The sequence below is a fragment of the Leptodactylus fuscus genome, chromosome 3 (genome assembly GCF_031893055.1).
Source record: "Leptodactylus fuscus isolate aLepFus1 chromosome 3, aLepFus1.hap2, whole genome shotgun sequence".
NCBI classification, from domain to species: domain Eukaryota; kingdom Metazoa; phylum Chordata; class Amphibia; order Anura; family Leptodactylidae; genus Leptodactylus; species Leptodactylus fuscus.
This window is the reverse complement of record NC_134267.1, coordinates 164,967,272-164,982,708: the sequence shown is the minus strand read 5'-3', so window position 1 is coordinate 164,982,708 and position 15,437 is coordinate 164,967,272. Positions and strand designations below refer to the sequence as shown.

The following is a 15,437-nucleotide window of genomic DNA, read 5'->3' as shown; positions in this document are numbered from 1 at the left end:
AGAGCCAGCGCTGATTGGCCGAATTCCGTACTCTGGCCAATCAGCACTGGCTAATGCATTGTATTGGCGTGATGAAGCAGTGCTGAATGTGTGTGCTTAGCACACACATTCAGCTCTACTTCATCGGGCTAATAGAATGCATTGGCCAGCGCTGATTGGCCGAATTCCGTACTCTGGCCAATCAGTGCTGGCCAATGCATTCTATTAGCTTGATGAAGCAGAGTGTGCACAAGGGTTCAAGCGCACCCTCGGCTCTGATGTAGGAGAGCCGAGGGTGCACTTGAACCCTTGTGCACCCTCAGCTCTGCTACATCAGAGCCGAGGGTGCGCTTGAACCCTTGTGCACACTCTGCTTCATCAAGCTAATAGAATGCATTGGCCAGCGCTGATTGGCCAATGTATTCTATTAGCCTGATGAAGTAGAGCTGAATGTGTGTGCTAAGCACACACATTCAGCTCTACTTCATCGGGCTAATAGAATGCATTGGCCAGCGCTGATTGGCCAGAGTACGGAACTCGACCAATCAGCGCTGGCTCTGCTGGAGGAGGCGGAGTCTAAGATCGCTCCACACCAGTCTCCATTCAGGTCCGACCTTAGACTCCGCCTCCTCCAGCAGAGCCAGCGCTGATTGGCCGAATTCCGTACTCTGGCCAATCAGCACTGGCTAATGCATTGTATTGGCTTGATGAAGCAGTGCTGAATGTGTGTGCTTAGCACACACATTCAGCTCTACTTCATCGGGCTAATAGAATGCATTGGCCAATCAGCGCTGGCCAATGCATTCTATTAGCGTGAACTGAGTTTGCACAGGGGTTCTAGTGCACCCTCGGCTCTGCTACATCAGATTGCTACATCTGATGTAGCAGTGCCGAGTGTGCATCAGATGTGTAGTTGAGCAAAACTGACTCAGCACTGCTAAGTATGCATTCGCATAGGAATGCATTGGCCAGCCTTCGGCCAATCAGCGCTGGCTCTGCCGGAGGAGGCGGAGTCTAAGGTCGGACCTGAATGGAGACTGGTGTGGAGCGACCTTAGACTCCGCCTCCTCCAGCAGAGCCAGCGCTGATTGGCCGAATTCCGTACTCTGGCCAATCAGCACTGGCTAATGCATTGTATTGGCTTGATGAAGCAGTGCTGAATGTGTGTGCTTAGCACACACATTCAGCTCTACTTCATCGGGCTAATAGAATGCATTGGCCAATCAGCGCTGGCCAATGCATTCTATTAGCGTGAACTGAGTTTGCACAGGGGTTCTAGTGCACCCTCGGCTCTGCTACATCAGATTGCTACATCTGATGTAGCAGTGCCGAGTGTGCATCAGATGTGTAGTTGAGCAAAACTGACTCAGCACTGCTAAGTCTCTGCATTCGCATAGGAATGCATTGGCCAGCCTTCGGCCAATCAGCGCTGGCTCTGCCGGAGGAGGCGGAGTCTAAGGTCGGACCTGAATGGAGACTGGTGTGGAGCGATCTTAGACTCCGCCTCCTCCAGCAGAGCCAGCGCTGATTGGTCGAGTTCCGTACTCTGGCCAATCAGCGCTGGCCAATGCATTCTATTAGCCCGATGAAGTAGAGCTGAATGTGTGTGCTTAGCACACACATTCAGCTCTACTTCATCAGGCTAATAGAATACATTGGCCAATCAGCGCTGGCCAATGCATTCTATTAGCTTGATGAAGCAGAGTGTGCACAAGGGTTCAAGCGCACCCTCGGCTCTGATGTAGCAGAGCTGAGGGTGCACAAGGGTTCAAGTGCACCCTCGGCTCTCCTACATCAGAGCCGAGGGTGCGCTTGAACCCTTGTGCAGCCTCGGCTCTGCTACATCAGAGCCGAGGGTGCGCTTGAACCCTTGTGCACACTCTGCTTCATCAAGCTAATAGAATGCATTGGCCAGCACTGATTGGCCAGAGTACGGAATTCGGCCAATCAGCGCTGGCCAATGCATCCCTATGGGAAAAAGTTTATCTCACAAAAATCACAATTAAACACCCGATAGAGCCCCAAAAAGTTATTTTTAATAACATTCCCCCCTAAATAAAGGTTATCCCTAGCTATCCCTGCCTGTACAGCTATCCCTGTCTCATAGTCACAAAGTTCACATTCTCATATGACCCGGATTTGAAATCCACTATTCGTCTAAAATGGAGGTCACCTGATTTCGGCAGCCAATGACTTTTTCCAATTTTTTTCAATGCCCCCAGTGTCGTAGTTCCTGTCCCACCTCCCCTGCGCTGTTATTGGTGCAAAAAAGGCGCCAGGGAAGGTGGGAGGGGAATCGAATTTTGGCGCACTTTACCACGTGGTGTTCGATTCGATTCGAACATGGCGAACACCCTGATATCCGATCGAACATGTGTTCGATAGAACACTGTTCGCTCATCTCTAACCATCACTAGTAAACAAGGCAATGAATAATATTCTTATATACTGAAGTCTATTCAATGAAGACAAAAGAAATAGTCATACAAGCCAATACACAAGTCAATTACCTGGGGTTTTTGGCTAGACGCTATAATATCCAAGACTGACTTTTGAGTCATCCATGTGTCAATATTTGTCAAGTCATATATGCTGTATGATATTGTGCCTATTGTCCAATACACCTTCTTTTTCCGATTGACAAGATATCTGAACATCTGTAATAGAAATTATATAATAGAAATGATACTAATACTCCAACACATTTTGTTTTTAGGAACTTAACCAGATAGGGCAATTTCATTCAGTAGACGTGTTCAATAATGGCTCCCCATGATAAACAAGATTCCTATGCTAAAGTTTGGTTACAGGGACTCAACCCCATTTACCCAATTTATGACATGCTCTGAAGTGTAACTGTTATGTTGCATTAAAGGCAATAACAACCACTGAAATACGGATAAAGCTGCCATATTTTGGTATATCTATATCTCTCTTCCTGGATTCAGTAGTAACCATTGCATGAGATTAAAAAATAATAAAGACATTATTTTTTATGACTGTAGAGTGAAGGGATGAAGAAAACTCCTAAGTAAATAAACATAGGCAAAGCGGTGAATTCAAGGATAAAAAGGTATATAACAGCGGGAGCACACATAAGATATAAGCTGTGGAAGAGAATTTAAAGAACACCAGTCACCCCAGCTACTGCTTCATTGATGCCATTGGTTTTATTTTACTTGTACAATCCCTGTTTATCTGAAATCCTGACATCTGTGCTGCAGAACCAGGATTGTTAGCAGTGAATGGTCAAGGAGGCAGCCCGTAGCATTTTAGCAATAGTGGCGAAGCTCAGCCACTGATATAGAGGATTATGCATATATACTGTGTATATATATATATATATATATATATATATATATATATATATATATATATATACACACACACTAGAACATTCATTAGGTCATTTATTGCTATCAGTGCTGGAGCTGATGACATTGCTGAAATGTACAGGGAAATGCATAGTTAAGGAAAACCACAAATAGTACCAGTGAAGCAATGGCTGTGAAATATGTCGCTAAGTTCACTGATGTAAGGTGGTATCAAGTCCTTGTCACTAATTTTGGGGCCACTAAAAGGTGACTTGACATCAGTTTTGTGGCCCTTAAATCACCAGCAAATCCTTATGCAGATGGAATTAGTATCCCAAACCTGCCTGTCCCTTTGTTTTTAAATTTGATAACATTTCCTTTGCAATGACATAGGACATGCTGGTGGTTTAGTGGAGCTATAAGATGAAGTAAACAACTTTCATGAATGCCCCCAAACCAATCCATTTTTGGGAAGTATGTGTCATAAGCAACAAGTTTGGAATTCACAAAATACTAGTTCTAAGGTAGTGAATATAACTTTACTAATTATTTTGGTGCTTTGCTATCAAGAGAGTAGACCAAATTTTCCTGTACCGCTTTGATACAACAAAAACTCAATTGCATGAGTAGTGTATGTAAATTTGGTCGGTTTTGGCATTTGGCAAAAAAACCCAGATCATACAAGATATGTGCAAAAGGAATGTTGTGGGTGTGAGTAAGTTGTCTGTTCCTGCACACAGTATAGATTGTACTTAAATGTCTTGACTCTGAGAAATGTCATTGAGATTGATGGCTGCAGCACAGTGACACCTATATAACACCTATATAGCCTGTGCTGCTGGCCTAACAGTATAGCAGATTAATCACACCTGCGTTCAACTCTCTGTTCTTCAGGACCACTTGGGGACCCGAGAAACAGAACCCCAAATAACTTCATCCATGAACTATAATGGGATCCACACAGTTTCTAAACAGCAATCAAATGCAAATGTAAACCCAGCCTGACTCTAGTCTCCTATCTTTCTTTGTAAATCAAAGTCTTTTTCTCCATTCCTAACTCACTACCTTTCCCCACACTGTACTAGCTGTCTATTTAAGAGTAGGGACATTAAAGGGGTTGTCCCATCACAAGGATCCTATCTATACTGCTAGTTTATGTGGATTTAAGACTTTTCCTAAATGCATTGCTTTATCAAAACTGCTTTGTTTGGCCGCTATCTTAATTGATTCACTTCATTGTTTACACTACGTTTCTATGGCCATTGGGTTTATCTGCTCATTTGTCAAGTGATGTAGCTGCCTGCTCTAAGGGGGGAGGGAGGGGCTGGGAGCAGCTCTGAGCTGTTTGTGTCTTTTAAGCAGCGGAGCATCTCAGATAGGGGAGGTGAAAGCACAAACAGCCTGCAGGTTAGTGAACAAGCGTCATGGGAATACCCCTTTAACTGTGAACCTGTCATAGTTAGAATAGCAGTACCGTGTAGACTAAGATTGGAATAGAAGTGGATGTGATACACTTTCCAGTTCATATAATATTTACATAGACATCAAAGTCTAAGGCTTCTTCATATACATAAACATGGAATGACTATGTGCAAGATGTAAGTGGTACATACTGTAGAGCCTCCATATAAGACCAATGATGTATCCTTATCCCTTCAGATCATATGGTGACATATAGCAGGTTTTCCTGATACTTAACCACTCCGGCTCTTTCCCTTCAGATTCTGTTTCATATATTATTAAGTTTGAATGAAAGTTATACAAATTTGTAATTGATTTTTTTGGGGGGTGACGACAATGGCTGAATATCTGCATAGGTCACAAATTGTATAGCCATACTGAAAATCACGAGGCGGCACACACACTAATACAAGGATACTTAACAATATTAAAGTGTCCTGAAAATGAACACTTCACTGATCTACTCTTCTATGTGCCATTTAATTCCTCCCGCTGGCAATGCTTCATGAGTGTATGAAATACCTTCAAGTGCAGTAAATAAGGGAGAGGAATGGAGGTAAGAATCGGGGATTTAGAATTGCACTAAATACCTTTTCTACATATTTTCCATTAAATTGCAGAGAGAGAAAATGATGGTTTTTGAATTATAAATAAATATTTTTAAACACTCTTCAGTGTCAAAATCATTTTCCTCCCGAACATCTTGCACACATCTCTCATATGTGGCGGCACACTGCATTATTTATGGTCTCACAAGAAAATGGGATTTCAGAAAGTTAACAAAGTAGGAAGACAGCCAATACTTCTAGTCAGGATAGCAGATCAGATGAATAATTGAAGAGTTTAGTGACTAACTTCGATGTTTCCCTCATTGGCTGCCAACTTTAATGGAGTGAAGCCATCATTATTTTCTAGATGCTCTGCAGACTGAGAGTCCTTGAGTGGCACAAGGTCTAGGATCAAGTCATACATGTGACAGGCCAGCGCTTTATTCTGCTGTAGGACCAATGTATGAAGCACAGTGTTCCCTGAAACAAATGAGTTCAGATGTAAAAATAAAAATACATTTATTTCACCTAATGCCTTCCCTATAGAAAGTAAAATAACAATTGTCATGCCTTAGTAATTGATCTACAGATATGAATGTGCTAGTGACAAGTGCTGCTGGAAACGGCAAATCTCTACAGTATAATAGCAGATAAATACAGTAAGAAGGCAATTCAGGACACTCAATCCTGGGCTCTTCGGGGACTAGAAATGGAAGAAAGTGTTATTTTTAGATATGATAGAAGTCGTGCGTTATTAAAGTGGCCAGCCTTCAATTGAAATGCAAAGGAGGCAGATTTTTGAACTGGAGCTCAGTCTTGGATTTCTTGATTGTTATATCAACAGCCTATCATTAGGATAGGCAATAAATCTATCATAAGAGAAGGTCCAACCTCCAATATCTAATCAAGTCAGTCTAAGTAAGTGCTGCAGCCTCATTACTGCAGTATGTAACACCGCTCCATCTATACATTTGTCAATGTCCCTGGTACCACTGTTAAGCCCAGATAAATTTAAACAGGGGCGTAACTTTTATTGGGAAAGTACAGGTGTGGTGGGGGATTCATGAACTTGCATTGGGTTCCAGGAATTTTAAGACTGACTGGGCTAAGCTGCAGTACCAGCCACACTCAAATGGACATCGCTGTGCTGTGAAGGGCTTTAGAGCCACTTCGTTTTGTTGGCAGCTTCACCAATTACATGGCATGGATATAGAACCTTGGGTGATATTCAAAACCAAGTGGATTTTATTAAAAAATAAAAATCTCCATTATGTGAATGTGTGATTATTTTTGTGTTTTGAGTGCCCAGCATCAGTCCTTGCTTTAGATGATGATCAGAGAATGATCCAGATCATTACTTCGGGTACCTGCTCATCATGATACTTAGGCCTGGTTCACATCTTTGATCGGTATTCCGTTCGGGGAGTCCGCATGGGGACCCCCTGAACAGAATACTGAATGCATTGACAAGCAGTGAACAATGTAAGCACACAGACTCCATATACTATAATAAGGTCTGTGTGTTTTTTGCGCAGTGTCCGTACGAGTCATGTGGAGAGGAAAGTAGTTAATGAAGTACTTCTCTCTCTGCATGTTCACCGCATGACACCGCATGAAAAAGACATGGACTCCATCATAGTCTATGGGGTCCGTATGCTTTCATTGCACACTGCTTGTCAATGCATTCAGTATTGCATTCAGGGGTCCCCAAGTGGACTCCCCAAACAGAATACCGAACGGAGATGTGAACCAGCCCTTAGAGTATACAAGCAAGATTCCTTCATTGTCTCCATTTTTACTCCATATAATTTTTTGGGTATAAAATGTTTCAGTTTCATAATACATGTGAATAGACTAGTTATTCTAAGTATAATAATTTACTACATTTATAGAAATGCATAAACTGCATGGATCCTAGGTGATTGTATATGTTGATTTTAATGACTTAATAACATAGTGACGGACTTTTAACAAAGCGCTGGAGTGTGTTTTTTTTATTTCCGTTTGCACAGGACAATGTGTTTCCCATTCTTACTAGGTTCTTTCTCCGGTCCATGGAAGTTCTAAGCACCAGACTTAATTATTATATTTTAAAATAAATCAGTATTAGTTGAAATAAAATTTCTATAAAAGTGTACCAAGCGAGTCTTGAGCAGTAAGAGGTGCGCCGTACTTCACGAGCAGAAGTTTAGTGATTTTTTCATTTCCTGTGCATGCTGCAAATGATAATGGATATTCTCCTGTGGAGGTAAAGAATATATATATATATATATATATATATATATATATATATATTTCTTTGAGTAATTAATTTTAATGTTTCAGATCAAATCATTTTAATATAAGATAAAAACAACATGAGAAAACAGCTTATGTATCATCATTCCATTTGATGAATATTGCTATATACTGTAGCTATATATGTATATTCAGATTATTTTTTTTTAGCTAGTAGCCTTCATATATTTTAAAGGAAGTCTGTCAAGCCCCAAATGCCTCTCAAACTAATAATAGTGCCATGCAGAAGCCTTTATTGGCAGTGGGAATACCTTCATGAGCACAAACCATTGACCCATGTGGAGATAATCATCTTTGAATGGATATGCAAATCAGCTTCAAGTGCTTCAGGGGTGTGGTTTGCCACAAGTGCCTTAGGTGCCCTCTAAAATTGTTGCCCAATGTTGCCTCTTTAGCAGTGAGTGCCATTTTGCCTTTGTCACAGCTGTACAGAAATCTGGTAAATCAGGGTTGAGGCATCCCTGCCATATCCTGCCTTGCTCTCTGCCTCAATCCGAAGAGGGGAACGAACATCTTTAACGCCCATCTATGCCAGAAAACTCGTGGGTTAATAAATTCCCTCCAATGCATGATTTGGGATTCGTTTTTCTTTTTTGGTTCTAGGTTAGCCCCATATTATAACAGACATTTAGAAGAACATTCATCTCACTGTGCTATTTGGACAGAGACACTTCTCAAGGTGACCTGGTCACCCAAGGGACTCAGCATGTCCAGCACAGATGTAAGTCATATGGCGGTCTGTTGCTTGAAATGTATAATGACTTTAGCTTTTTATTGTAACCATCCCATTGATACAATAACACAGCTTGGAAACAGAAACTCTGAAAATTGCATTTGGCATTCATCCTATCAGAGAAATAACTTTGACTATCCTTCTGTCACTGCAGAGAGAAAGACACCTAAATCTGAAATGTAGCAAGGACTTGAAAGCCATAAAAGGCACAATGATGAAGAGCGTTCTACACCCTAATGAACAATCATTTGGACAAGTAACGTGTGAGCTGATTGCCGAGGATCTGCGTGTCACTGATCTAAGTATATCTGAATGGCAGGAATTATTGCACACTTTACTCTGACTAAATGCAACTCCTGAACTTGGCACACATGCAGAAGAGACAGAAGGCACATTTGTATGAATATTTATGGTGGCTGAAAAATGAGACATGATTGCCAAAGTCATTTTTGCCAATACAGAGAAGACTTTGAGCAGTTTTAATATGGTCACCTCAAGTACATTCAGAGAACAGGTTGGTGACACTTCCCAGGACAGCAAAGTGTGATCATTCATGCGGACAATGTCACATAATAAATTTATGGAATCCTCTAGTTTTTTGTGTTGTATATACATATAAAGGCACTTTTAAAGGGAGCCTACCACCAGCAAAATCCCGTCTGTACAATTATACGCTGCAGTATTGACAGTGGTGGACTGAACACACCTTTTATATGCAATTTTACAAATAGAAAATACATTTTTAATCCATATGCAAATGAACTGTTTGATGCTGAAGAACTCTTTCACCTGTGGCTTTTGCATATTGGGACTTGCCATAGTTTACTCTATGTGCAGTATTGGTGAAAATGGATATTCTGGCAGGTGGGCCATGCCCAGGGCGATTGTAAGGCCTCACAGGGCAGGGCCCTCTACCCCACTGTGCCAGTCGGTCACTGTTAGTATTATATCTATCTGTATATTTTGTGTATTGTATGTAACCCCCAAATGTAAAGCACCATGGAATTAATGGTGCTATATAAATAATAATAATAATAATAATAATAATAATAATAATAATATTGAACTGCTCAGATTAAAAGCTGATTTTTTTCAGCAGCAACATTGAACTTGAGACATATTGCAGAAGAAATTTTGCAGATGGTAGACACACTTTATCATTTTCAGAATAAACCACAGAAATGGGCACAGTAATCTGAAAAGAATGGTTCATGTATAGAGTCACGGGGCGGACCTATCAGTGATTGACAACCATCTCTGTATCCGAATGTAGGGCTGTCAATCACCTATAGGCACAGAAAGATATAATGAATTAATAACAAGTTATAGTAAATCTTTTCCTACAAAACTATATATCACCATAACTGACCACTAACTACCAACCAACTTCATTCCCCATTGCTTGAGTGACATCCCCCATTTTGTCTGCAGCTGCCCCATACGAAGTCGGCCTTCTGTTCTTCGGGGTGCAGCATGATATAATCAGGCATTAATGCGGGGACAGAGCTAGGCATCAGTTAGGGGTGTTATGTTGAGTAGGGAGCAAAGTCCCAGCAGGAGAAGAAATGCCCTTAATTTGTGTAACAATAGAACACCCATTTTAATGAGAGCTACATTGCAAAATAAGAAAGGCTTCTATGGAAATTGCAGAAGAAGCCCTACAAGATGCTGCCATTAGTATAACACCAGTTTTTTTTTACTGCTGAGTTAAACCTAACCGTTACTCCCTATAACTCCTGTGACCCACTGCAAAATCTGTAACAGATCCTCCCAAAATCCACCATATGGGGGGCCACACGGTGGCTCAGTGGTTAGCACTGCAGCCTTGCAGCACTGGAGTCCTGGTGTTCAAATCCTGCCGAGGGCAAAAAACCATCTGCAAGGAGTTTTCCATCCCATATTTCAAAGACATACTGATAGGGAAAAATGTACATTGTAAACTCTATGTGGGGCTCATAATCTACATTTAAAAAAAAAAAAAAAATCCACCATGTGACATCTATAATACAGGTCTCACATCAGTCTTTTGGGGTGACTGCTTTCTCTGTACTCCCTATAGATATACTTAAATATAAAGAGTAGAATAGAAATGACACCATTTCCTAGTATCATCTTTCCAATTCACTTAGATTTTCTGTGATATAATATGATTAAATCATCTCCTACCAAAGTAGCACAAACATTCAGTGCCGGGAGCAAGGCAGGTACAGGTGGCGCGGGAATGACTGGCATCTGCTCCATTTTTCAATAGCAAATGAACAATGTCTAGGTCCTGTTTTAGGATTGCTATATGAAGAGCAGTTTCACCTGATAAGCAGAAATAATGACTTCATAAATCATGCGAACAATGAGGGATCAATTTATACTATATTTATCATTAGAGCTCAGGCAGCACTTTCTCAACATGATATGCATATATGTACATATAGAAGTATATAGAGAGAATTCATTACATTATGTGGAATGCACAGAAATTAATAAAGATAGAACTAGATAAGTGAAATTCTATATTTTATAGAGAGAGCCTCTTTAATATAACATTATCCTTTCATTTCATATCAAGTATTCTAACAAGGAAATTAGAATGGCTATTTTCTCCAATACTTATTAAATATATAAAAAGGATATGTCGACGGGTCCCTTATTATATTTGATTTACAGGGAATTATAAACTGCATAGAAACCAAAAAGGGGGGAGAGGATTCTGTAGAGCCTTATTATTCCAGAACCCAGCTTCTGATATCAAGAGATATGTGAGGCTTCCTCAAGTTCCAACCGAGATATGATTTCAATGCTTGAGTTGTGCATTTGGTTGAGTTACTACTGTTGTAGGCCTGCTTGGTCTTTACGCCAGAGCATTTGAAATAAAATATGTTGCAATTGTTATTTTTACACTAGCATAAAAGGACAAAAGTGTGGTGTAGGTGGGCCAAGTGCCCCATCAGATAGCACAGGGATAATGAAGTCTCCTCTACAGTAAGAGCCATTCTTACCAGCATATCTTCACTCTTGGCCAAAACCAGTTTAAGGCTAAAGCACCATGTAGAGGGCCTCAGCAAAAAAGCATAATGGGAAAAAACCATAGCAGAAACACATTGCAGTTTTTCCAGTGGAACTTTTCACAGAAGATTTCCTCTGTGGACTTTCTTCTTCCATCTACTTATAGGCAAACCGCAGTTTTGGGGATGATTCTAATCAGGGATCATGGAATCAGGGATGTGCACTGCAAATAGCATTGATCCTCCTCTGTTTCCCTTTCCTGATGTTCCAACCAGGTGATGAATGGGAACACTAATGTGGCAGTGCTCCTGGGGAGCTCAGAATCAGATCACTGTCACAGCATTAAGCCCTGCCCCTTTTATCAAACTTCCTTGCACAGTGATAACCCTGTTCTGCACTGAGGCTCTCCTCATGCACCACTGCCCCTCATTGCAACTTCGGTGCATCAGAAGAGCAGCCATAGGGCATGTAACAACACCCTGGTGTACAATAGTTATGTTAACTTTGCAAGCCACAATCCATATACTGATAACTGTAAACTTTAGCTTTAAAGAAAATGATTACACCAACATGGAATTTCACAACTTAATAAGAATTAAAGTATTAAATCCCTTAATTTAAGAACAATTAGTAACATAGTAGCAAAAAATTATATATTCATGAATATAGTGAATATAGAACATCTCCAAATAAGACAATAGTCATCAGACACCTCACCTCGGTACATGTCAGACACCATGGTCTCATTGATTATTGATGGGACACAATCTAGTATGATGTTCACCATTTCCTTCTGTCCGTGCAACACGGCATAGTGTAAAATGGTCTCTCCCAGACTGCCTATAATATAGAGTTACATGAGAAAGAAGATGAATAACCATCTTAATATAAAGTTTGACACAAAAAAGTAATACGCCAGCCTCCATACACTGATACACATTTTTACATAGGAAATAGGAAGGTGCATCCCATATCAAAAAGAAATAAAGTGAAATAAATAAAAACCACAGATTTCCCATATAGCATCCCCAAAAAATGATCCATAGTTATAATAAAAGGGAACCTGTCAGGCATTTCATGTTATCTTAACCCCCCTCAGGCTTCTTGGTTACAAATAACTATGTCTTATTCTTAAACAGTGTGACATTTTAGGAAAAATACACCTTAAAAGCAAAGCAGGCACAGAGAGAAATTGTCAAGTGGGCAGGTCCTCTCTGGCTTCTCCCACCTGATTGACAGGTCACTTCCTATATGAAAATAGGAAGAGACTCCTATGTGGCAGGACCATATAGGAATGGACAACTGGGATGTACAAATTGCGCTAGTTCTCATGATCTGTAGTGGTCCATGTGCTCAGACTCCACCTATTAGCAAATCACCCCCTAGCATGCGGATAGGGGATAACTTTTTTTTGTTTAAGAGCAAACTAGCAGCTTTCTGTTGTAAGGAATAGAGTGTAGAATAACTCTTCAAAGTGTAAAATAGTAGCTAGTGGTCAATAAATAGAAAAACAGATCCTTAAAACTGATGTCAACACAGTCTATCACAGTGCTCCTCAGCCTGCCCTCTGTTGGTCGCTGAGACACTGCTATGCAGGCATTTGTGACGCTGAGTTCACACCAACGTTCGGGTCTCCGTTCTCAGGTTTCCGTCTTCTGCAGACAGAAGATGGAAACCTGTCAGACCGTGTCCGGCCGTGAGCACCGGTGAGCATTTTATGCTCTCCGTGGCGAAACCATTTTTTTTTAAACCGGACACAAAGTACTGCATGTCCAACTTTGTGTCCGGTTAAAAAAAAAACACGGTTTCGCCGCGGAGAGCATAAAAAACTCACCGGCGCTCACGGCCGGACACTTTTCAAACCCATTCAAGTGAATGGGTTTGAAACTTGACTGCAGGTTTCCATCTCCCGCCCTGTTTCGTGCAGAAAATGGAAACCTGAAGAACGGAGACCCTGGGCGCAGATGTGAACGAGCCCTTACATACAATATGCTGTTTATTTCTAGCTCCACAACTTCTGGTTTAGCTTCATACAGTAATGGGCACCATTTTTATTGACTCCATTGTTATACTGGGTTTCAGAAGAGAAATAAATAAATTGACACATTTTTCCATTTGACATATGCTTTGGCCATTGTTAAAGGGAGACTGGCAGCAGAACCCAGTCCCACAGATAGATAGGTTAAGGTCACCCAGATCAAACAGTGTTTTCACCTTGTGAATCGCTGCCTCAGTTGCCTAGATCTCACTGGTCTTGTCAATATGCAAATGAGCTCTTTGAAGCAATGAGGGCTTTGCTGTTGCACCAAAGAAGTATGCTGCAATGCCCTCATTGCTCCGGAGAGCTCATTTGCCTATTGCCAAAAAACAGCAATATCTCAGCAATAGAGGCCCCGATTCACAAGGAGACAGCATCATTTAATTCAAGTGATGTTAATCTATCTATATGGAAGCTGGGTTGATATCCTGAATTTTGGAATCACTTCCAGGTTCTGGCTGGAGAGGCCTAAGTAGAAAATTACTTAGAAATCCTGAACGAACAGATGTTGGCCTAACTTATTTAACTCCATTTATACCAAGAGTAAATCTTACTCTGACCTGAAAAGAAACTCTATAGACCTTTTGTGTCTGCAATGAATAGATGACATGGACAGGACACCCTGTGTTGCTAGGCATCTTTGTGCAGGTATCGAAAGCTAGGATTAATCTCTGTTTTATTCATTAGAAACACGGCTATATTATGAGCTCATTCCTGCTGAATCCCTCAGACAGGAGAAAGATGACAACAAGCAGATTCCAGACTAATCTGCATTGCTCATGTTATCTGTGTACGGTATAGTGCAGGTAATGAATGCTGGAAAAATGGATCTTATAAAGTACAAGGCAGGAGTCCTCGGATGAAAGTCAGGAAATAAGAGCTTGTATAATTGGTTTTCTACAAATATAGTCAGCTGCTTTATTTTGTTAGTACCATCTCAGTCATAGGGGATTCAATATTATTATCTTTTAACGGATTGTATTAGTTACAATATAAATAAAGTATACCTATTTCAAAAGTCTTCAGTAGGTAAAAATATAACAAAATATCCCTTTGTAATGTATCATACTTTCCTAATTTGCCTACCAAGGTCTGGTTCACATCTGCGTTTGGTATTCTGTTCTGGGAGTCCGCTTGGGGGCCCCCCTAACAGAATACCGAAGGCATTAACAAGCGGTGAGCACTGAAAGCACATGGACTCCATAGATTATAATGGGGTCTGTGTGTTTTCAGCGAAGACTCTGCACAAGTCATAGTTCATGAAGTACTTTTCTCTGCATGACTTGGGCAGACAGTGCGCATAAAACACACGGACCCCATTATAGTCTATGGGGTCTGTGTGCTTTCATAAGCACTGGTGTTTCCGCTGCAGGCAAATCGCGGCATTTCTGGCACGTGGGGCCCCAGTCTAACTAAATATTAGTATATTTTAATTTAGAACTATGCAGTGGTACCCTCATAGCTAGTATTCGATAATTCCCTTCTATTTGCAAGTGGTTATACTGTATGTGGATTTATGTAGAGTATATAGGTGCCGAGCTTGCACCTCCAATAATAATAATAATAATAAATTTTATTTCTATAGCGCCAACATATTCTACAGCGCTGTACAATTTGTAGGGTTCAAATACAGACAGAAAGATACATTACAAAGAAAGTCATTTCACACAATGGGACTGAGGGCCCTGCTCGCAAGAGTCCAATGACTCTTGTTATACAATAGTCCCTAACAAGCTTGATATATTATAAGTAATCATTCCCCATGATTTTTCCAGTACTTTGTCATATGTATTCCGCTTTAAATTTGCCTACCTAGTTCAGAATCTAGAGACATAATTTTATGTGTGACCTGGTCATCTCACTACACACATAATATATTTTGCAGGTTATGTTTGGACGATTTAACTATGGAAATATTTCTGGGATAGTGATTCTCCCTCATTCTTACCAGTGGTGTTAATATTTTCTTCATTACCCTGGAATAATGGATAATAATATTGCACAAACTAACTCAGTAAACAAACATCGCTCAGCCAGATTTGTGATCTCAATACTTGACAGAATGA

General features: G+C 40.6%; 1 protein-coding gene across 1 annotated transcript in view; it reads right to left on the bottom strand.

The window, feature by feature from the left end:
- Positions 1-15,437, bottom strand: part of LOC142197966 (transient receptor potential cation channel subfamily V member 5-like) — a 41,599-nt gene that overhangs the window by 22,627 nt on the left and 3,535 nt on the right. Inside the window, exons 3-7 of the mRNA XM_075268715.1 lie at positions 12,051-12,173; positions 10,500-10,640; positions 7,441-7,542; positions 5,610-5,782; positions 2,490-2,636 (exon numbers count right to left, since the gene is read on the bottom strand). Coding sequence (XP_075124816.1) covers positions 2,490-2,636; positions 5,610-5,782; positions 7,441-7,542; positions 10,500-10,640; positions 12,051-12,173 — 686 coding nt within the window. The remainder of the gene's footprint in view (positions 1-2,489; positions 2,637-5,609; positions 5,783-7,440; positions 7,543-10,499; positions 10,641-12,050; positions 12,174-15,437) is intronic.